At 45.5% G+C, this 23,471-nt stretch overlaps 2 protein-coding genes across 3 annotated transcripts in view; one reads left to right on the top strand and one right to left on the bottom strand.

The window, feature by feature from the left end:
- FLDH (NAD(P)-binding Rossmann-fold superfamily protein) overlaps positions 1–1,768 on the top strand; it is a 45,688-nt gene extending 43,920 nt beyond the window's left edge. The window contains exons 5-6 of the mRNA XM_087383627.1: positions 1,305–1,392; positions 1,538–1,768. Coding sequence (XP_087239753.1) covers positions 1,305–1,392; positions 1,538–1,623 — 174 coding nt within the window. The 3' untranslated portion in view covers positions 1,624–1,768. The remainder of the gene's footprint in view (positions 1–1,304; positions 1,393–1,537) is intronic.
- A 20,928-nt stretch (positions 1,769–22,696) lies between these two features.
- AMY2 (alpha-amylase-like 2) overlaps positions 22,697–23,471 on the bottom strand; it is a 64,763-nt gene continuing 63,988 nt past the window's right edge. For both annotated transcript variants that reach the window (XM_087383902.1, XM_087383904.1), the window contains exon 11: positions 22,697–23,214. In XM_087383902.1, coding sequence (XP_087240028.1) covers positions 23,014–23,214 — 201 coding nt within the window. In that variant the 3' untranslated portion in view covers positions 22,697–23,013. The remainder of the gene's footprint in view (positions 23,215–23,471) is intronic.

The following is a 23,471-nucleotide window of genomic DNA, read 5'->3' as shown; positions in this document are numbered from 1 at the left end:
GAGGCTTATTCCCTTGTGAGGAGGAGGATGATTCAATTTCGGTTAGGTGTGTACAAAGTCTATTTGGTTGCTAAGAAGGGTTGATTGTTTGCTTGCTCAGGTGATTTCCAGGCAAAGAAAGGTTCTGGTGGAGTAGGTGGTTCCAAGAATTCTGGTGGAGGTGTTCCAGCACCTACGGTCACTGTTCATACGACCACCATGCCCTCTTTGACAATTCCAAAGTTTGGAGAGATCGGGAAGCTGGACGGGACAAATTATCCTATTTGGAAGGTATAGATATGAAGCCATTAGGTGGCCACGAAGCTGTGGAAGATCTTGACAGGAGCGGATCCAATGCCCGTAGACGTCAAGGATGTGGCGGGTAACGTTATCCTTGTTATAGATCCAGATGACACGAAGCGTGGGAGGGTGAGGATGCCCAAGCCCTAGAACTGATCATAGGGACGGCGGCAGATTTGGTGATTCCTCACATCCAGATGTCGGACATGTCGGTCGAGGTGTGGACCACTCTGAAGGATTTATATGAGACAGACAATATGTCCCAGATCTTAGCTCTGAATCATCGGTTGTTTAACATGAGCATGGATCAAGGAGATACAGTCCATGACCATTTCATTAAGGTGAAGATGGTCAGAAGGTGGATTCAAGCCAGTTGGTCTTGCTGGTTCTTGGGATGCTACTACGGAGTTTCAAGGGCTTCGTTACTACTGTGATAATAGGAGAGAGGAACATACCTTTTACTTTTGAGGAACTAGGTCCCTTATTTGCTACAAGAGGAGGCTCGGGAGAAGCTCTTTGACAAAAGTGATGAGTGGTGGCAAGCCCAAGAAGGACTACTGAAACCTTGACTCCGAGTAGAATTGAGATGTTTCATGTTGACATCATCATCAGCTTTATCACTTTAGTCCTCGTACCACACATCAGTGCAATGCGTATTTAGGTTTATCTTAAATGTGACTATCATCTTGCTGAGTTAAAGTTTACATTGTTTGGTGCCCTTTCCAAGGGCAAGCATGTGTGTTCCATCAGAAGCAAAGAAATTCTCCAAATCAATATTCCTCTCAGATTTATATTCTAGAAAATTTTGATGTCCTAAAACTATTTCACCTTTTGACACTACCCAATGATGTGAATGTAACCCTTAGGCTATCAACGTGTCAGAATGAGTTTAGACTTCATTTTTATTCCTTTGAGATTATCAGTTCCTATTCTCTTTGCATTATGCGTACAATCTTAATTTCCTTTTTTTCATTTTCCCTAATGATACCTCAATTGCATGCTTATGTAATCTTTGAATGCCACAGATGGTCCGTGTTCTCAGAAGACAGTGGGCCTACTCTCACGAGAAAGCAAAGCAGGAATTGGGATATCAGAGCAGACCTTTAAGGCAAGGTATCGCCGAGTTTTTGACCTGGTTGGAAAGCGCAGGTCTTCTCAATAAGCACTAAATCAATGTGCATGTATGCTGTGAAATGAATGCGTCTATAAAAGCTTCTAGTTCTCTTTCATGAATATAGAAATGACACTCCTTGAACAGAGTCATTTTCAGAGCAGACCGTTAAGGCAAGGTATTATGGGGTTTTCAGCTTTGTTGGAAAGCTCTGGTACCTCAGTAAGCACTAAATTCAGTGTTTTAGATGTGCACGTATACTTCAAAACTCTTGCATCTATGGTACGATCTAGTTCTGTTTCACAAATATAGAGAATGACACTGTCTAGACATTATCGTTTTTACTGTCAACAGCATAATTATGTACTGGTTGGCGATGTTGCAAGTATGTTTTCCACGCACGCTACGCATGTTTCTTTGAAGAATGTCCTCTTAGCATTTGGTATATGATGCAATTTTTCGTTAAGAGGATATGGTATGAGCATGAGGCTTTGAATGCAGGGAAAGAACATGCCTGCTATTAACATTTGTGTTGAGTAAATTGAGCGCTCACTCAAATCCTATAATTGGATACAAAATTATGGTAATTAGCATGCATATTGAAAAAAAAAAAAGAAATGCACAAGGAAAAAAGTTGCAGAATTGATAGCACAAGATGAAAAAGAAAAATTTGTTATCAGCACATCCCACATGAAGCAATTCTTTGAAATCCATCGGGTGTAAGAAACACCGCTTAGGCTTTAAAAAGTTGCAATATGGGACACTCCGCCTTGCCCTTTAGACACCCACAACCTAGAGAGCATGTCGTGTGCCACCGACTCCAAATATCTCACCATTCAACTTTTACAAGAGAATTATGAGCTTAGGTATATGTGACTTTAAACATGTTTCATACTCTTGTATATTCATAGATGGTAATTGTATGATAAATGTACAAAGTAACCCCAGCGTTTATGAACAAATATTCAAACCTATCACGAGACAAATCTTATTGGATATATCCAACAAATTTTTAAGTAGAAAACTTGAAACAACATGCTTTTTTAAAACAAAAGTGGGAGTTATATTTGGTCATAGGGACCAAACATCATTCCTTAATAAATAAAGATTTAATGTTAAAAAGCTATGAATCATTTTAAGAAATGAAGAGGTCTCGCATTGAAACATCAAAGTACACTCGGAAATAGACTTGCATCATGTTCATACAAGGTCATTATATCACAAATAAAACCAATACTTATGGGAAGCCTCTTTAAAAAAAATGAAACATAAAGCTTTTTAAAAAATGTATTTTAAGTAAGCACAACCTATAAATGTTTATAAAAAATACCTTATTGAAAAAGTATTTGATGGAAAAATGTGATTTAGGAATGACAAAACACATTTTGCACCTTGCAAGTGTGTACATGTAGAGTAGTTTGCTTTGAGATTGGATGGTGGTTATCATATATACACACGCATGCACTTTTTGTGTGGGTGGAATTCGTTGTTAATATATAACAAAAAATAGTCTCGAAAAAGGGACTATCAGGTACAAGCATCAGAAGATGTTATTATATCACAAGAAGGCAATATAATTAAGATTTCGAGCATGTAAGCAATCATAATACGATTGTCTTAGAGATGCTCGGAAGAAGTGATATTTGGCAAGAGAAGGTTCACCAAAGAGTACCGCAGCTTGACTATCTTGGTATAATACATAAATAAGATGCTGCATTTTTCCTCCAAATGTTAGAGCCTGCATTGTTTGCAAGATGAAACCCCATTATATTATATCAAAAGCTTTAGCAATATCTACTTGTAATAAAAAAACATCTTGGTCAGTATACTTTGCATATTCTATCCCCACATATGCATTGGCAATATTGTCAGCAATATATCTACGCGGAATAAAACCATACTAATTAAGATGTCGTCCATCATACAGAATTCCTTTGATCCGATTCACAATCCTCTTAGCAACCAGCTTATAGATCACCGGCATAAGAGTAATGGGTCTCCAATCTGTAAAAGATTCACATAAATGTTTTTTGGGGATTAATTTTAGTAAACCTTTTTTCCAACTGGCTGGCATTTGTTGGGTATCCCATGCATGATTAATCATATATAATAATGCAAGAGAGATGGCATCCCAATAGTGTAGGAAGAAATCCACCGTGAGACCATCCCATCCCAAACTTTTCCATTTTTCACATGCTCTGATTGCATCTTTCAATTCTCTCTCCATGAAAGGTGCTTCAAGCTGCAAGGCTTCTTGCAGAGATAGGATTCAAGTAACATGTTGAAGAAGTTCATGCTGATCTAAAATCACATTTTGTGAAGGAAAATCAACCTTCCCAAACTGTCGAGCAAAGTGAGAAACACACACCTTAGCAAGCTGTGCTCTAGAATTGATCCAAGTACCATCTAAATTTTTAACCCGAGAAATATTGGTAGATTGCCTTTTATAATGCAAGTTTTTTAAAAAATCCTTTGAGGAACAACCTTTATCAATGAAAGCCCTCTGCATGGCCCTAGTCTCCCATTTTTTAACCTTCCTATGGTCATTGCATCGAAGAAAGTTTGTATCTCGAACGTTGTTTTCTTTTTCTTTTGCATGAGTGGAGTTCTCCATCATTTGATGGTGCTTAAATGTGTGGCATATCCATGTTTGAACAATGAAGAGGGGGCACCACAATTTTTCTCATCTTGTAAATTTTGTTTAGAGCAGCTTGCAATGAATGTTTACTTTGGGGGAAATTGTACATGAACATAGATGCAATCTCTTTTGCTGTTGAGTTTTTATTTGCAAGTACAAGTTGCTGTAGTTGCACTTCATCGCCTTTGCTCCATGCATTGTACACTCATTTCCCAAGCAATTGGATTACAGGAGTGATAGTGCAAATATGGGTTGACTCGTCCAATAGTAGAATGTATGTAGTGCTTTGTTTATGTTTGCTTATTGCATTTGGAGATAACACCCATAAATGACTAATTTCTATCAATTCTTGACAAGTGCTTTTAGCTTCTATGTGAGGCTACAATCTATTGACATATGCCAAGATGAGCTTCCATTTGTGCAAGTCACACAACCCTTGTACATTATATGTCAAACACTGTATTTTTGGCAACATATTTATAGATTTACAAGTATGTACCATCCCACACACACACATGCACGTGCGCGCGTGCTCACATACACACGCGCACGCACGCACGCCCGTACACATGCACATGCGTGCGTGCTCACACACACACACACAAATTTCCACTTGAGGTCTCACACATTCACACACACTCACACTCACACTCACACACACACACACACACACCGATTACTTTTGTACATTCAGCCATTCACATACATTGCTCACATTCTCCTATGGAGTAATTTATTACTCGTTCACTAATGATTATACTTTACAATGTTGGGGTTATTGTGTATTTGATGCATGACAATATCAATTTGAGGGATGAATGACCTACGTGGAGAAGGAAGTGCTAGCAATATGATTGGTATGGGGCACTTATGTGCATTTTCTTTGTTTAGTGTGGATTATTCCTTTATATATCAACTATTCAACATCCTATGATGGTGTGATTAGCTTAATAACATTAGTTGTATGTGGTTTTTTATGCAAGCTTGGCTCTTGTAATAAATCTTTGTAGCACTGGGCAAGAACATCTCTTCAATAAAATCTTTTTCTTTTTTAAGGTTAAACTTAACTTCTTTTGTATAAAATTATCTATGGCAACAAAATGGCTTTGTATATTTATTCAATGCTTTCTTAATTTGTCATATATAAGTATATTGGGTCTTATATAGAGTGGTTCCTTTATGTTTATGACTAGATATATGAATATGCTCTACTAGAAAATTTTAGTTAGCTCGCTACTAGTGTGTATGGTTTTAGATAAGTCTTTCTTATGGTGTTGTCTCCACCTGCTTGTTGTCTCCTCCTCCTCCTCCTCCTCCGATTCCTGCAAAACTTGTTTCGCTTGGTGGTTGACCTTTCTTTCCTAACTCGTCAATCTTGCTCTAAACTTCTCTACTCGTACTTTTACGGCCACTGCTCAACGAGTCTGGCTCTTTGATTTGCACGTAATTGTATACCTGCTGGCTCTTTGATTTTCACGTAATTGTCTACGTTAGAGAGACACCTAATGTTATTTCTCGGTCTCTTAGCTTTGTCTGATGTGCACGAAGCGGGTCCCAACTAGCCTCTGGCTTGAGATTAGGAGCAATCTTTGATGCTTGATGGCTGAGTGCGCACTCAGCTTTGCTTGGTTTAGTACTAGTTCTCTCCCTTCCTACTACTTTATTCCCTCACGGCAACCCACGCATCTCTCTTAGGTGCTAATCCGCTATTTCGTAGCTACTTTGTAGCTGCTCGACACCTAACGTTCTACTGATGTAGTCTCTTGGCATTCAATCTGGCATGTCCTATGTTCTCTGACTGTTGGTAAATTTTTTGTGCGCATTCTTAGTTTCTAGCTATGATGGTACCTTGTTCATGGGTGTCCCACTTCCTTGAGTATCTGCTAGCAGCTCGGGAGAGCTTTGTGAAAGACTCTCACAAATCTCTCTCTTGATTCTTTCTATCACAATGACGGAAGTATATATAGCTCTCTCTCATTATGAACACTCACACCTCAAGAAGGATTCTAACAATAGATCTCTCAAAGAACAATGAATCGAATGGAAGGAGATTAACGAAAATCTCTCAATCTCTCATGGATGGAATTCTCTCAATGGAAGTGAAGATCACTCAAGAGAAACTCTCAATCACTATCTCTCACACACTCTCATACGGATTGCAATGCCTTAGCGGAAGAGGGAGCTCTGAAACCATGACAAAGTGAGGGATTGAGGAGGATCAAAACACCATGAGAGAGACATAAGGAAGGCAATACTCAATCTATTGCAATGTGTACTCAATAATACATGATAAGCTTCTTATATAGAGAGAGCCTTTAGAATAGTCAATACATGTGGGATCCTCTCATCCACATTTCTCCTTGTGGATATCCTTGATCCACATCTCCACATCATGTAGTCCACATCCTAGGGTGGCTACTTTAATTCTTTCCTATACCATACCTTAGCCTTTAATCTATGTGCTCATGGCACCATATCTCAACATAAAGGTTACCTTGTGCTATGTTGTAGTCCTAAGAAAATTTTGCACTTGCTACATACTAATAGGAGGAACCTGGTGGGCTCAAAAAATTGTGTTCTTCTTCATTGTTAGAAAGAATCAATGTGTTCTTCTTGATTGTTAAAAACAGCAAATATAGTTGTCCATGAGAGAAGACTGGATTCCGTAGATACAATCCCACTTTCTTTTTTGTTTGTCCCTAGGATTTATTTATTTTCATTTAAAAAGTAATTTTTATTGGAAATTTCCTTCTTTGCATTGTGAATGGCAAATCTAGATTGTTTGTGGAGAAAAAAAAAAAAAGAAGATAAATCATTTTGCTAGCATGTGATCCAATTAGGATTTTTGCCTTAATAACCCGAAACTGGAAAACATTACAAAGAAGTCTTGTCCTATTCCATAAACCAAAAGCTAGTTTGTGTTTGGTAAAAGCATTAGTGAAAAATTTTAATACAAGGTTATGATGTTGAAGGTCAACCAATGATGGAAGTGAATGTGGTTGGATTGGGATTAAAAGCGGTGTGCATGATGCATCTCGCAATTGATGTTGTGAACATTTGTTCTCTACTATCTAGATTGATTAGTAATGAATTAGGGACAATGCTTGGCTAATTGGTTGAATTTACTTGGACGATACGTGATTAGGAGGAAAACTTCCACCAAATTTCAAAGAATTGAGAATTTCCATTGAGTATAGAGTGTCATCAATGGTTGATTTTCTATCAAGAATGCAATCCAAACGAGGTAAACTTTTGTATCACAAATCATTTCAAACATAGCAGCTTCATTGTGATTATCAACATTTTTGGTTACAAGGATAGCTTTTTCTTTGAAATAATTTGAAGGATTTTCAACCTTTGAAACTGAATCATATGTCTAATCCACGATGTCACTAATGTTCATAGAGAGGAGAATCATTGAAGTTGGAAAGATTTTCCTCATTTTGACGTGATCCTTCCCCAAAATTTAATAGCCAAGAACAAAAGAATGATATGATCCACGATCATATCCATTTGAACACTTACATTGTTTATCAAATGTAAGGTCTTCACATGGTTCTAGATATATGATTCCACCAATGAAGCTTTTAAAATATCCTCCCTTGACCCTTTAGAAACCATTGGCAATATTTGATGAAAATTGCCTCCCAAAAGAACTACCTTATTTCAAAAAGCTTATTGTTTCTTGGAAATTTTTTAAATGTTCTATCTACTATCGCAAATGCACATTGTGTGTCATAAATGTTTCTAAATGCTTCACCCCATAAAATGAGAGATGTAGAAGAGATCATTTGTGAGTCATAGATGTGTCACCCCATATGATGAGAGATGTAGAAGATATTAATTGTCCTAGATTGCTATTATAGAGCTATCTTGCATGTAGATGTTTCATTCAATTGTAAAGGTAATTTAAGATGGGAATGTGATGTTTGACCACTTGGAAATAGCAAATAGGCAAATGCATGTTTGTGCATCAGAGGAATTCATCCCATAAAATGAGAGATGTAGAAGAGATCAATTGTGATAGATTGTTATTTGTTGATTATCATTTAATGTAATAAATCTTTAGAAAGAGCATCTCTTTTTGTTATCCATAAAGAAGTTGGATCATTTATTTCATAAAAAAGAAGTATTGTTGCAATGAGTTGTCTTAGTTGTCTCCTAGTTGAACTTGCAATGCATCATGCATGCATTGACACAATTCTTCAACAATCCTCTAGCAAAACAAGCTTCTTTGAATGTAGGATATGTAACTCCTTGATATGATCTAAGGGATTCAAAGGATGTTGCACTAGGCACAACATACAGTAGAAATCCCAAATAATAGCACTCCCCACTAGATGGGGGAACAAAAATATACTCAACCAATTGTATTACCCCTTTTCCATTTGACCAACCACGTGCTTTTTAGGACGTTAGCCAAGGAATTGAAATGTATGGATATAATGTACGCGCCTATTCATGAAATGAATTACATCGAAACTATGGTGTAAGTGTTGTTAGTTTAGTTTTTTCATTTTGAAGAACTTCATTAATCTCATCATTATCTTTGAAAGGTACCAACTATTCATTTGGAAGATGCACTTGGAGTCTTTGTATACCTTGTTTTTCATCATGTAAATAGAGATTATATTCTCCATGTTGCCTCCAAAGAAGATATGTATCTTGCATCAAGATAGAGTTGAATTTGATCTTTGATGACATTATTTTTTGTATCTCCTATGCTATTGTTTAGATGCATAGTAGCACAATCATGGCCTTTGTAAACATATTTATAAACATATTTTATGCCCAAAAAAGTTGAATATACCTCTACATTTATATGAGCATTATATTTCAAGGATAAACATGGATTGTATGGCACAACCCAATGGTTGCCGCTAATTACTCCTCTTACTTTAGCTATTCTTCCATTATTTGAGCATCTATTAGAGGATACTCATCACAATCTTGAGTTGGTTAAATGAAAGATCTAGGATATCTTTTAGAACATTTTCCTTTTTTCATACAAGTTGAATTTTTATTCAAATCTCCACATAGTCCATGAATTAATGTCTTTAAAATTGGTTGATACAAGAGAGGATATTTTGATGGACATGGAATTTTAGCACAAATAACCTTATTGAAGTCATGTACATGCTTCAACTTATGATGACTACAAAATATTAATAGCATATGAGAATGTGGTAATCCTCTTTTTTGAAATCAACTAAAATCCCTTGACATCTCCCAAAAAAGATCTTTTAGCCCAATCATCCATTAACTCATGTTTCAATGCAAAAACACATGCTAATAGTTTTGGGCGATCATTGGTGGTTTGTCATGGTATTAACTTGTGCAAAACCTCATGCCATTTTGGATTGTAGGTAGATGTCATAAACAATTTGGTTTTCCACTTGATTGAACAACGGCCATGGCATCTTTGTACAACTCATACATTTGCCTTGAACCAACTACTTGTAAATTAGCAAAGTAATCATTCTTTTTCCTGCATTACTTCTAAGAATAGGAGAATGAGTATTTGATCTTGCAATCCCTTGTACATCTCTATTCTAAGCTTTTTTCTCATTGGAGAGAATCTAATTCTTTCTAATCTTTGCTCAAAGATTGCATAAGCATTAACAATATATTATTGCAACAACTTGTCTGAACCTTCAAAGGAAGGTGAAGTGCTTTGTACACACCCTCATTAAGGCTCAAAAGCTAAGTGTGGTGTGTTGGCTATGATACATCATATACCTCTTATATCTATGATGCGGAAGAAGGAGCATGCATGACACATGTGGATACAAGGTTTTTCACTCAACACGCAGGCAATTTCCATTGTAGTGTGCTACTTCCCCTTGTGGATACATCATCCTATGCACGAGGTCACCATAGAGGGTCACAACCCCATATGAGAACGGTATAGGATGATATCATGGAGTCCAAATTTTAGTAGGCCCACTTGTCTACTCCTCATGCATGCATTGAAGTCAACTAGAAGGAGGATCTCCCCCTCCTTAGAAAGAGGGTTCAGACCCCCTCAGAGTACCAGAGATGGACTTACCAGAGTTTGTGATAGTGAGACACTTATAGGATGCACCACATATGACAAGGTATGGGCGATATTTACTAGACATGGGAGCAGTGGGGGAGCAGTCCACAACGGCGATCATATATAATGGTCTTCAAAGATGGTTGTTATCTAGAGAGCTCACTTGTTTCCCACATGGAGGGCGGGAAATTAAAGTGGACTACTTGATGGGTTCTTCGGCCTATGCGTTGTGGCTACATGATTTTACAATCAACTCCTTCCCCCCGCTCGGTCTTGACTATTCCTACCTTGCATTGAAGCATATCAATGCATGGGGGCTTCTCTTTGAGGGGAAGCCATGTATCCCCATTATGTCTAGGTGTTTGGCACAAATACCCAACTCACTCTATGACCTCTCGATCCATGCACCAGTTGATATGTCCTCCTTGCCTAGGCTCACCACATTCATCTTGTACACCTCATTGAATGTGTGGGGTTCATCATGTTAGCTCCACAATCGGAGATGTAGGACCACAAGCGGTTGTGCATTAATCTTTTTGCACATGGACAAGAGGTCTTGGCCCCGAAATGTCCAATCATAATGTATGTGATGACTTCCCCCCTACTTGGATTACTACCACTATTGTATCAATCCACAAAGCAGAGGACCCCACAAACACTGTGAACTGCTGCAATCTCCTAATTAGTCACACACTGACCAAGATTTATAAGTCAATACTAGAGAGAGAGATCGGCCCCTACATAGAGACACAGGGGTGGGCTTTCGGGATAGGCTGGGTCTGGATGTAACACTCTACTCTTGACCACCTCTTCACTCTACAAGCCATCATTGAGGAGGCAAGATCGAATTATGAGACTCGTGGATGATACCATTGCCTTTTCTAAGAGGGGCATAGATTTGGGCCTCTCTTGGCTGATCCACTTTTGTGACCAGGTCTGCGTTGGTCTCTATCCGATTAAGATGTGGCGACCCAGAGAGACCCTACTAAGACAAACCAAATAGCAGGAGGTGATGATGCCATGGAGACAGACATAGACCAGCTACAGTGACACGTCACAAACTTCTACACATTTAAGTCAGGCGCGAGACATAGCAGAGTGAAGGAGGAGGAGCTAGCTTATATGAATACATAGTGGATTAATGGAAAGAGACAACGAGGAGCTGTGGAGCTAGAAACACATAGACCACACAAAGTGTAGAGGTTGACCAAAGCATGCATGATGGAGGTCCACCAGCCTATCTCATCTTTACTCAGAGGGGACCGTCAAAAGAATGATGGAGGTCCACCCTATCTCAGTTTTACTCAAAGGCTCAAAGCGGACCGTCTCAGTTGAGGTGTCACTCTTGATATGGGCCATCAGATATAGAGGTCACGCCCCTTTTAAAGTAAAAGATGTTATGAGATACTAGAGAGCTGCCGTGGCACCATGATCATAGATCATTTTCAATCACATCTCTTGCCATCTGTGAAGGTCCATTCAATACTCGAGTATGGCAATCTCGAAGCTCAAATGGGACATAGACATTTACTTGATTGCAAGCATGTCATCCTATTTCATCAATACACTTCTCAACGATCTCAAGAACATGCTTCAAGCAGCCGATGACTACAATATCTTCATCGTCATTTCAAACTGAGCTTAGATCACTGCTTTCCCAGCTCATTTCGTCCTCTTGCGTGCTCGATCTCCTTTTTTCCACAGGGCTTGGCCTCCACCGTTTGTGAACATACAAAAAAGCACTGGAGTTTTCAACTTGACACAAAACAATGACCCCAATTCGTTTGACGTCGTTCGTAGGTATGTCCCTTTTTTTTTTGAATAGTATGCCAGTTTCTTTAAGAAAAATTAAATTTGCAGTTTTTGTTTCGTAGCCTCCTCGAGAGCCAAAAAGATTGAGTCAAAGATAACCTCGTGCATTTCTTCAACGTCACCTCCAAAAACGGCATATTTTCCAAGCTGAAGGAGTATTTCAAAAATCTTATGGAGGCGTCTCCTGTCATTTTCCTTGAGTCTACGGATTTTATTACTTAACAACAAAGACTTCTTAATTTCACTTGTCGAACGAGACGACTTGGCAATGAAAGAAATTAAAACGTGGGCGCATGTTGTCCTCTGAGGCAAAGCACAAAATCCCTATCTTCCTTATCGGATTGATGAGTGGACTTCAAATGATTTTGGATCACTAAAGGAGATATTGCTTGATATATTCCCACCTATTCATTTTACTGATATCTCCTCAAAGGACATCTATCACGAAATCTTTGTTAAATACCGGAAGGCTCTTCACTACTCCTTGGAACCTGGTTACGTGCTTGGACTGATTCCTCCCAATACTCTATAGAATCCTGGCTATTCTCACACAACAAAGAGCACAAGAGCCTTAGAGTTCCAGACCTGATTTGGGACGATGAGGTGGTGCAGTCACTATACGCAAGTCGAATGGCGAGATTCAATGAAGGTGGACTATGTCACAACTTTCATAGTTGCCAGTAGCCGCTCCTACAATCATAGACTTCAAAACTTCGAGCATGATCGGTGGCAGGCCATAAGGTAACATGGTAGGAATGGGCAACAGAATCAACGTCCATGGAGATGGTCGTGTCACCACCAATCACGCCTGAAGTTTTTAAGTCTATGATTCTAGGGAGTATCTGATTGACCAGATTCTTTCACAATTTTGTCTATTTATCGTGACAAACAAAAACTACGCAATTCATCTCAGAACATGCTTCATCAAATTATGGCCATCTCATACTAGGATGCACATTGTCTACCGACAGGCCATAAGATAGATAATATGGTGGGAATGGAGAGCAGAATCAACATACCTGGAAATGGTCGTGTCAGTAGATAATGTACATCCTAGTCTGAGACAGCATAATTTGATGAAGCATGTGTTGAGATGAAGTGCTTAGTTTTTGTTTGTAGCATTAAATAGACGAAACTACGAAAGAATCTAAGTAATCAGATACTCTCTAATTCGTGAAGGATGAGATAATTTAAGTAATCAGATACTCTCTAATTCGTGAAGGATGAGATATTGATATGGTAGGCTTATTGTGTTGTTTGTTATTCTATTTATCTGTAAGTTTCTAATGCTATTCTTCTATCACAAATTAGAAGAAAAGCTGGAGATCATTGTCTGTATCTCACAACGCTTGCTCCTACACTCTCACCACTTGTCAAACATTCGAAAAGGTAATCTAGTTCCCTTAACTATTACACTAGCTACAATTCAAAACCGATGGACTAATGGATCATTACACCAAGACATCACGAGGGAAGAGCCCGTTCGTGGTCTTTTAAACTCTCGGAGAGGAAGTGCCACCTCTCCAACCACACTATGTGTGGCTATAGATAAATAAACTCATTAATTTAGATATATTTAATATTGAGAAACTGCACTCAAATATCCAATTTTAGTTCTATCTTAAGTTGATTACTTTATTTTTTATACTTTAATGAGAGGATTGTAACAGCAAGAGCTATTTTTTTGCTAGAGCAAGCCATTGCAAGACCTTCACATGGATCGCATCTCTCTTCGAGATACGTCTCGGTATAAAAGAGGTACTCCGCTATGGCTATCTCTGAACATCAAACATCATTTCCTTTCATAATCCTCTAGTTACTCCCCAAGTAGGCGAGAAGAACATTAGAGTTTGTACTCACCTTGAACCTCGATTCCAATCCTATCACAAAGATGTACAAGACTATGTTAGAACACCCACTTCTGAGGTTAGGAAATAGTATCCTCTCATTTGAGGTTATGACCAAGATCCTTCAGAGATTCTCGGCCAATCGACCATTTGAGAATTCAAACCATGCCTTGAACCATACTAGTTTGAGTATCTTAATATAGCACTAAGCAAGGGCCCTAGCAAGTCCTTTTCCTTATCCCACAATGGCTTGTAGGAGGTACTTTTTTATTATACTAGGTCTCATAGGTGCGTGAGCCTTCCCATACATTAAGACACGTTTCTTTCTTTCTTTCTACTTCGAACAAGTAAACTCCTAAGACATAGCTCTCTCTCTCTCTCTCTCTCTCTCTCTCTCACACACACACACACACACACACATGCGCGCGCGCATGTGTGGATGCGCACACACACAAAACACCTCATGGACAGCGTTTCAACACCTCACAAGCAATGCTTCATTGACACAAATTTGCTTACCAAGGGGAACTAGTAAAGATCATGCAATCTTACACTTATCTAGGAGCAATCTTCATGGGACCAATTTCACGATGATTCATGCAACTAGTGCACGACTTACACGAGGTGAGGGAGACCTAGCCCAACTAGAGAGACAATGTTTCAAGCACACTTTTAGGACCCTCCAACGAAGGGATGGCTATTTTAATTCCATATCACATAGTACAAGCAAAGTTGACCATGACACCGCATTAGATTGATGCTATCTTCCACACGGTGATGTTTCTTCATAGGATCTGGACTTCGCCTAGCTTGAGATTATTGAGGTTTGCCCTAGAGTCATTAAAGAGACTAGCAAATAGTGGGGTTATCAAGGCATGGTATGCATTAGTACCTCATTACCATAATTTATTGCACTCATAGTAATCATGCATGCAAGCTAGGTGGTGGTAACTGGAAGCTAAGTAATTACGGGCCACTCCGGTGGCTAGTAATTAACTGACAGCCCTGTGGAGCTTAGCCGCCACCACAAACGTGGCTGGGAATCTTAGATGCCACCACATTTAATCATTCATTACCATGCAAGTCAGTACTACCGCCTTGAATTATTCAAAATTTGGGCCAACCACCACGGTGGCTCTCCAAAGAGGCAACACATAGCTCACAACATGCATAATATTCATTTGCAAATCAAAGGGTCCCAGTAGCTCAGTTCTAGAAAGTGCGTGGAAGTAGCAGCTTATTATAAGTATCAAAGAGCAGCCCCTGGGAGCTTGGGGATAGGTTCTTCAGGTATATCCTAGATGTTTTAAAAAAAGAAGAAGCTGTTATGCTATAACTGGATTAAAATTAATGTACGTCTCGCAAGTATGGATTGCTACACGTGGCTCTTAGGATGATGGTCTTTCAACAATCAAATTTCCTTCCAAGTTTTTATTTTCTTGCAAAGTAGCACTGAGGAAGTACATCAGTTATATGGGATAAACTATGCAAGTCAGCTCTCTTAAGAAAATGCAGTGGTCGATGTATAGATTGAATTTGTTAAGCATGATTAGAGTTTCCACCTGCGAGCTTCCCCTCCCCCGCCGTACCTCTACCTCCCCCTAGCCCCTCCTTGCCTCGCCCTCTCCCGCCCCTACCCCTCCGCCCTCACCTCCCCTCACCCGCTGCTGCCACCGCGCCCTCCCTCGCCACACCCGCCCCTCGCTTCACCCCTGCCCTCCGCTCTCACCCCCCCCCTCGCACCTCCGTCTCTCCCCCCCCCTCACCGCAGCCCCCCCGCCTCACCCCTCACTCCCCGCCTCACCCCTGCCTCGCTCCGCCCCCCCTCGCCACGCTCCACCCCCGCCCCCGCTACCGCTCCGCTCACCCCCGCCCCGCTACCCCTTCCGCTCCACTCCGCTACCCCTTCGCTCCACCCCGCCCTCCACCGTTCCGCTCACCCCCGCCTCCCATTCCGCCCCCTCACCCCTCGCCTCCTGCCCCTGCCCCCTCTCGCCTCTCCGCCCTCCCGTTCCACCCCTGCCTTCCCCTCCCGCCTTCACCCCCGCCCATTCGCTCCACCCCGCCCCCTCCGTCCCTCCATTCCCCCCGCCCCCCGTCCGCCCCCTCGCCCCCGCTCCGCCTCTCCCCCGCCCCCGCTTCCGTTCCCGCCTCCCTACCTCACTCGTTCCCTGCCTCCACGCCTCCACCTCGCGCCACCTTCGTTCCCGCCACACCCAGGCTCTACCCTCCCGCTTCTACCCCCCCTTTTTTTGGGTGGCAACCTCTTCCTCATCGGAAGCCTCGCAGTTTGTCTTGGCGGTATGGCGGCTCCCTGCCCGAAACCGGAGGCCCAGACGGTCCCTCCCTCTCCAGATGCCTACCGCGTCATCCTGACAGAGCAACAATCATCTCGGGTTCAGGAGGTTGCCAATGACTTTGCCCTTACCTCTGTCTATGGCAGAGTCATTGGACATTCCCCCTCCAGATCAGCCATCAGGGACTGGCTCCAGTCCACTCTCATGCTAGAGGACGGCCATATTGAGGAGGTGGCCCTTATGGGAAGGGGCATCTTCTGGCTTAAACTCTCCAGTGCGAAAGCTGCGAGCAACCTGATTGCTGGCTCCCCCACGTCAATGGATGGAAAGATTATCATGATAGTTCCGTGGTACCGTGGATTCAGCGCAGCAGATTTTGATGCTCGGTTCCGTATACCTCGCCATCCAGTGACGCTAGTTTTTCCTGGTCTTGCTGCTGAGCTGCGGCCGATTGTTAGGGACCTGGGCTCCCACTTCGGCTGGGTTATGCACGATACTTTTGCCGATGCGGTGACTACGGCAGGAGCCCCCCGAGTCCGTGTGGCTATGGCGGATCCTGCGACTCTCCCGGCAGTGATCGAGATCGTGACAGGTGCCGGCAGCATCACCCAGAGCATGGTAGTCACCGGACAGCCAGGACAGTGTCTGAGGTGTCACGGCTTTGGGCACCTGGCGGCTGTTTGCCCACGCTTCGACAGCTCTTCTCGGCCTCCCCCGCCCCCCCCTCTCCGCCCCCTCCCCCCCCCTCCGGGCAGCCACGCCAGGAGGAGCAGAGGCAGCCGGAGCCCGGACCAGAGATAGCTGGCGACTGGACTGAGGTTAGAAGGAAAAGAGGAAAGAACAAGAAGATTTCTGATAAAGGCAAGGAGGCAGAGGTTACCCAGCCTGCAGATGCACCTCAGAGACCCGACAGGCAGCCGCCCCAGGGACTTGGGAGAGCATCTTCTTCGACGGTAGCCCGCCCTCCACAGCCTCAGGTCCCCCTCTCTTCCTCTCCCCAGCCTCTTCCCATTCAGCCCCAACCCATCCCCCAACTGCACCCCATATCTCCCGACCCGCAGCTTCAGCCCCCTCGTCCTCCTCAGTCTTCTCCCCCTCCTTCTCAGCCCCAGCTCCAAATGCAGCCCCATCCCTCCCCCCCCCCCCACCTCTTTCAGCTCTCCCGCAGAGCTAGCTACACCGACGGTTCCTCAACCGAGGACAGCCCCCGCTCCCCCTCCTCCGCTAGCCGCCCCTGAGGAGTCTAAGCTGCCTATTCCCCAGCCTCCTCCCCCTCCCCCTCCGCTGGCAGGACACCCTGAGTCTACACCACCGGAGCAGGCTTCTCCGTCCGCTAGCCCCTCAGTGGCAGACTCTGACGGGCCTCAGCTTCAGGAGAGAGAGCTCCCCCGCGACTTTTACAGATCTGGCCCCTGGGACTACTTGGATGTGGCCGACCTCGGGACCTTCCCTGCTTGCCTCGACATCAGTATCTTCCTGCTCCGCAAAGGGGCGGATGGGAAGATAGCCGCCTTGGCCCCTAGGGATGGCCCTAGTTTGCTTTCACGTTCCTTAGCGACGGCATCGAGACCTGGACAGACGACTCGGTTTGGGAGGCTCTCAAGGAGCAGACGCATGCTCAGGTTTGCTCCTGGATAGGCCCGTCCGATGGGCAGCTTCTCGAGACCCAGTGGTCCGAGGGTGACGTGCGCCTGCGGTGGCGCTGCGCTGCCAAACGATTCAGACTGATTGTGATCCTCAGGCCCCCCCTGTCTTGGCCCCTCCCCCAAGATGTCAGAGCCTGGACTCCTCCGAAACTCCGTGCCTTCTACGGGATGTCCACCTCAAAGATCTCGAGCTGGCTCGAGAAAGCTTTCGTTCATGGTACCAAAGGCCTCTCGCCTTTGCTGAAGGTGTTGAAGGACGGGCAGGACGACGCCGCTTCCCCCTCCAAACCTTCCCATAAGCGCCAGCGCCTCCACTCTGAATTGTCAGCTTCTTCGACCTCGACCGCGAGCAGACAGTTGTTCGCAGCCTCCCAGTCCTCACCATGAGCCTACACCTCGTATCCTGGAATGTAAACGGGTTTCACTCTTCTGGCACCCGTGGTCCTAGGAAGCTCATTTTGAGACAGGAACTTCAGCCAGCAGTGATTGGTCGTTTGGATGTACTTCTGCTCCAGGAGCACAAGCTTTCGGCGGCTCACTCCCGTAGATGCGGGAAGATTCTCCTGGTCGCTCTCACACTTATTGGGAGCCCTCGATCGGCGCACTGGGGAGGAGTGGTGGTGTCTGTACTTCCGTGGGAGAGCAGCTAGCCCAGGGAGTTTTCGGTCATGGCACGTTGATTCCAAGTCGTGCCCTTTGGGTAGGCCTGGAATTGGAGGGCTCCAGAGTTGGAATCCTCAACATTTATGCTCCCACAGATCTCCGTTGTAGAGCCACCTTCTGGAGGACACTTACAGGGATTCTCCCAGACATGGATTCCTGGATTGTTGGAGGTGACTTCAACAATCTGGAGACCTTGGAGGACCAGCAGGGCAGAGGACTGGAGTTTACAGGTATGTCTCAGGCAGAGCAGTCCGCTTGGGACTCTTTTATCTTTGCGACAGGAGGAAGGGACTATTGGCGAGACCCGTCCTTCCGGCGTTGGCACGGGAGCTTGGACTTCTCGTGGGGCTTCCGCAGGGAAGGAGGCAGACTCCTGGAGAGGCTGGATAGATTTTATGTTAGTGATTGGGCCATCAGCAGAGGCGGTCAGGCCGGTATAGTTCCAGGGACGACACTCTCCGACCATGCGCCTGTGCTCTTATCATTAGATTCGGCAACTCAGGCCCTTCCCCCCCCGCTCATGCCGGATTCCCGACTCCATTTTCTCGAGGGAGGACGTGCGCAGCAGTATATGCAGTCTTTGGGATAGAGACTGGGGCGAGTGCGCGGATCTGGTTGATTCGGTGGCACAGGCTTTGTAGGAGTCCAGCCAGATCTGCCAGCTCGCAGTCCTACAGGTTCGACAGGAGTGGTGGGGTAGAGAGAGAGCTCTTCGGAGGGACCTCGCCTCCATTCAGCGGCTCCAGCAGGCATCCCCGGGCTCGGAGGAGCTTCGGATCCAGGCCCTTCGAGCCAGAGCCCTTCTTGAGGAGACACTCCAGCGTCGCTCAGAGTTTTCCTATCACGCCTCTCTCGTTCTGGGCTCGGAAGGGTGACCGGATGTGCAGGGAGTTCTTCAGGACACATGGCCAGAGAGCTGCAGATGATCAGCTTCGGAGTCTCAGGACAGTGGAGGGACACATCGTTACGGATCTGGGAGAGGTCTTGGGGTTGGCCACCGACTTCTACAGAACCCTTTTCCAGCAGGAGCCACTTGCTCCTCGTACTCGTCGTGCCCGTGAGGAGGTGTGGAGGCACACTCCTTCCTTGGTCCAGCCTAGCATGCAGGCGACGTTGTTGGCACCGTTTACCACGGATGAGATGCTGGAGGCCTTGATGGCCATTGATGGACAGAAGTGCCCAGGTGAGGATGGGCTATCCCGGGCATTCTTCACCTCCTTCTGGGACCAGATCCATCAGCCCCTCCTAGCAGCTCTTCAGAGGATTTTCAGCAACGGTTATATGCCAGAGAGCCTCTCCTCGGGACTGATTTGCCTCATCCCGAAGGGAGGAGATAGACAGGAGATCCGTCAGTGGCGCCCGATCACTCTCCTTACCACTGCCTACAAAATCCTCGCCAAGATGATCAGCGCCATAGTTCGGCCTCTACTTCCAGACCTCATTCATGACACTCAGACAGGCTTTGTCTAGGATCGCAGTATCCTGGATAATGTCTTCACCTTTTCAGAGGCGGCGGAGTGGGCTCAGCACAGCGGATCACACCTTGCCATCCTACTTCTCGACTTTGAGAAGGCCTACGATCGGGTGGACTGGTCCTTTCTGGAGGGGACTCTGGAGCGGCTAGGTTTCCCAGCAGGTTGGATTCAGGGTATTTCAGCTTTGTACAGGACAGCTTCTAGCAGAGTCATCATTGGAGGCAGGATGGGTGAGCGTTTTAGCTTGGAGAGATCAGTGCGTCAAGGCTGCCCCCTTGCTCCTTACCTGTTTCTCTTCTTCGCCGAGGCTATGACTTACTACCTTCGGGCGAGGTCTACAGGGATCAGGGGTGTTCGCCTTCCCCTCCGGGAGGACACGGAGCTCTTGGACTCGGAGTACGCGGATGACACAGCCCTGTATGTCCAGGACGACGAGTTGATGCTGGAGAGGGTGAGGATGGCCCTGGAGGTCTTCTGTTCGGCTGCTGGTGCGAAAATCAACTGGAACAAATCAGTTCGTTTTCTCACAGACCCCGGGGCGCGTTCTCAGTGGGGGAGGTTTTTGGGTTTCAGGTGGATCCCGCGGGGACAGACAGCTAGATACCTGGGTTTTCAGATCGGCCTGGACATCACGCCAGCTCAGCAGTTTCTCCCAGTGCTAGATTCCATCCGACGGAAGCTGGCTTTCTGGAGCACTGCTAAGCTTTCCCTTGCAGGTCGTGCCTTGGTAGTCAACCAAGTCCTCCTTGCCACGGCTTGGTATGTGGCTTCCTGTTGGTGTTTCTCGAGATCTAGCGTGGCACAGCTTAGGAGGCTGGTTCGGAACTTCCTTTGGTCCGGGGAGGATGGCCTCGGAGATACCAGAGCCAGGGTTGCTTGGCAGACAGTCATTCTTCCGCAGGCTGAGGGAGGCCTGGGAGTCATCGATCCAGAGCTGCAGAGTCAGGCCTTGTTAGGCAAGCTAGTCATCCGCGGTTTGACCCCGGGGGGGCAGACGTGGAAGATGCTACTTCAGCAGGGGGTCGGTTCTTGTGTCCCGCGCCGAGGTGGAGAGTGGCTCCCGTCCCTCAGGTGGATCTTCACTTCCGCCCCGCTCACTCAGCCCCGTCGTTCGTAGCCTCCTCATGGTTTGGAGGCGGCTCCGCCTCAGTCTCATTCAGTCCCCTCCCCGCTGTCAGGAGGAGATCGATCGCCAGCCGCTTATCTGGAATGATCAGGTCAGAGATGCCGAGGGTCTTCAGTTGGAGGAGAGATCACATATCAGGTGGGATGGCTGGATGAGGGGGCCAGCCCGGTCCCTTCGAGTTTGGAGGGACACGTACAGACATTTGGAGACGGCTGATCTCGCAGACGCAGCTAGAGGTGCACGTGGAGCCCAAGCGAGACGCACGGAGATCGATGGCGCGATCCCAGCTGATTGGTTGGTTCCACCTGAGCCTCAGATCCTCATGCCTGGTGACGACCGTTGGCTGGGACAGTTCACCCCCCGTGGCATCCCACTAGTGGTTGCACGACGTATGGACGACTCCTCTATTTCCTTCTTCGCGGTTATGGGGGATGGACGACTCAGGAGAGAGGATGCACTCATCGACCCCCTACTCCCATGGCAGAGGGTTCGGTTCGTAGGCCTTTTGGGGAAGGTCTGGCGTACCGATCCTAGCATTGAGCAGGATCAGATGCAGCTTTGGCGACTCTGGCTCTGGGAGGGGCGGGCCTTGTCAGAGCTTGATTGGGACCCAGGAGAGTGGAGTTGGCCAGAGATTGTGACAGGACAGGGGCCGACCTCCTTCTTTGCCTACAGCACGACTTTGGGCAGGCGTGTTCTTGGGAGGATGCAGAGCCGCCCCCCCACCCAGCGGCCCAGCTGGTATGCACAGGGTATTTCCAGAGATTGTGACAGGACAGGGGCCGACCTCCTTCTTTGCCTACAGCACGACTTTGGGCAGGCGTGTTCTTGGGAGGATGCAGAGCCGCCCCCCCACCCAGCGGCCCAGCTGGTATGCACAGGGTATTTCCAGATTCTTTTTGCAGGCCTTCTGGAAGGCCTTGTGGGAGAGCTGGCGGCCGCGGAAGATCTCCTACTTCCTGTGGCTTCTCGCCCACAAAGGTCTTCCGGTGGGGAGCTGGTTGAGACAGATAGGCCAGGACGGACGCTGTCAGATCTGCCAGGAGGCTGAGGAGTCACCAAAACACTGCCTGTGGAGCTGCACCCGCGCCCAGGAAGTGTGGAGGTGGACTTTCGGGATTCTCACTCGCGCAGCACCAGAGCTAGGTTTGATCACTTGGGGCGCGTTCTGTTGGTGCAGCACCGCACCTGGTCTACATCACTTATTCAAGGCATGCCAGCAGGACCCCACTTTCCTTATCACACAGGGAACATGGGGGCCGCTCGAGGGTATCCCGCAGCACCTAGCAAAGGCGGATACAGGAGTTCAGGAGAGGCAGCCAGTCTGGGAGATTATTAGTAGCATCGCAGGGTGGCACATTTGGACCTCGCGGTGCGCGCAGATCCTCGGTGGCACCTCCTTATCGACTGCCCAGATCATGACTGATATTTGGTGCGAGATTATTCATACCCTCAGAGGCCAGTGGGACCAGATTCAGGAGATTCCCGGTCCGGTCGGGAGAAGCGGAGACGCTTCCTCCGGGCTTGGAACACTCAGGGCCTCTTCTTCGAGCAGACTTCGCAGGGCCTTCGGTGGCGCTACTCACCACCCCGATGGCTGTTCATTCACACTCGCCTTATCCCGCCGTGAGAGAGTGATTTATTTTGTTACCTTTTAGGGCTGTGTCCGATTTGTGAACGCAGCCTGTCAGCTACAAGCTGACCTTTTGTATCTTGTTCTCGAAGTAATATAATTAGCACTGTTTTTTCGGCAAAAAAAAGATTGAATTTGTTAATGCTCAAAAGCATACATACTAACAAGGGCAGAGTTATCTGATGCTGGTACATAATTACACTCTTATGGAAGTCACTGAAATGTGGAAAAGCGGCATACCTTAGCAATGAGATCTCATGAGGATAAGAAATGCATGTATCTCAGACCACAGAAAGTTGGCCTTCAAAACGAGATCTCACAAGAATAAGAAACGCATGTATCTCAGACCACAGAAAGGTGGCCTTCCAATAGTGATGGGGAAAACAGAGAACCCACAAGCTCACATCTAGAGACATGCCACAAGTTTCCAAAAGCCCACATATTTCACTTTATAGGATGTGCTTTTGCCAGACAGCATATTCATTTCCCCATGTGGCTAGTTCCCAGGCATTCCCTTGTGGGTTCCAATCACCAGAACCGATCTTTACACATACCTTCTCTGCAATAACTGCAGCATACAAAGTGCTACTTGCTTCAAGAATTGTAATGGGTGAACGACTATGCAAATCCTGGGTCTTCCTGATGATCATCTGTATAAGTGACATTGTAATAAAGAAAAGCACAAGTTCAGCATGGTTGTCATACGGGGAGCTTTACAAAAGTTCCTTCAAAGGTTCTGGCATAAAGTCTCAAAATGAATCACACTTCAAGAAGAATAAAAAGATTCCAGCAACTATGCCTGGATAAGTAAGCTCGCAGTGGCATGGGGCATATAAGGACATGTAACCCAATTGAGGTAACAAGAAATTCTGACCCAACACAAAACTGAAAAGAATAATCTTTGACA

The sequence above is a fragment of the Dipteris shenzhenensis genome, chromosome 13 (assembly GCF_047967505.1).
Source record: "Dipteris shenzhenensis isolate YYH24624 ecotype China chromosome 13, Dip_SZ_1.0, whole genome shotgun sequence".
NCBI classification, from domain to species: domain Eukaryota; kingdom Viridiplantae; phylum Streptophyta; class Polypodiopsida; order Gleicheniales; family Dipteridaceae; genus Dipteris; species Dipteris shenzhenensis.
Note: the sequence above shows the minus strand (reverse complement) of the source record. Positions and strands in the feature narration are given on the sequence as shown.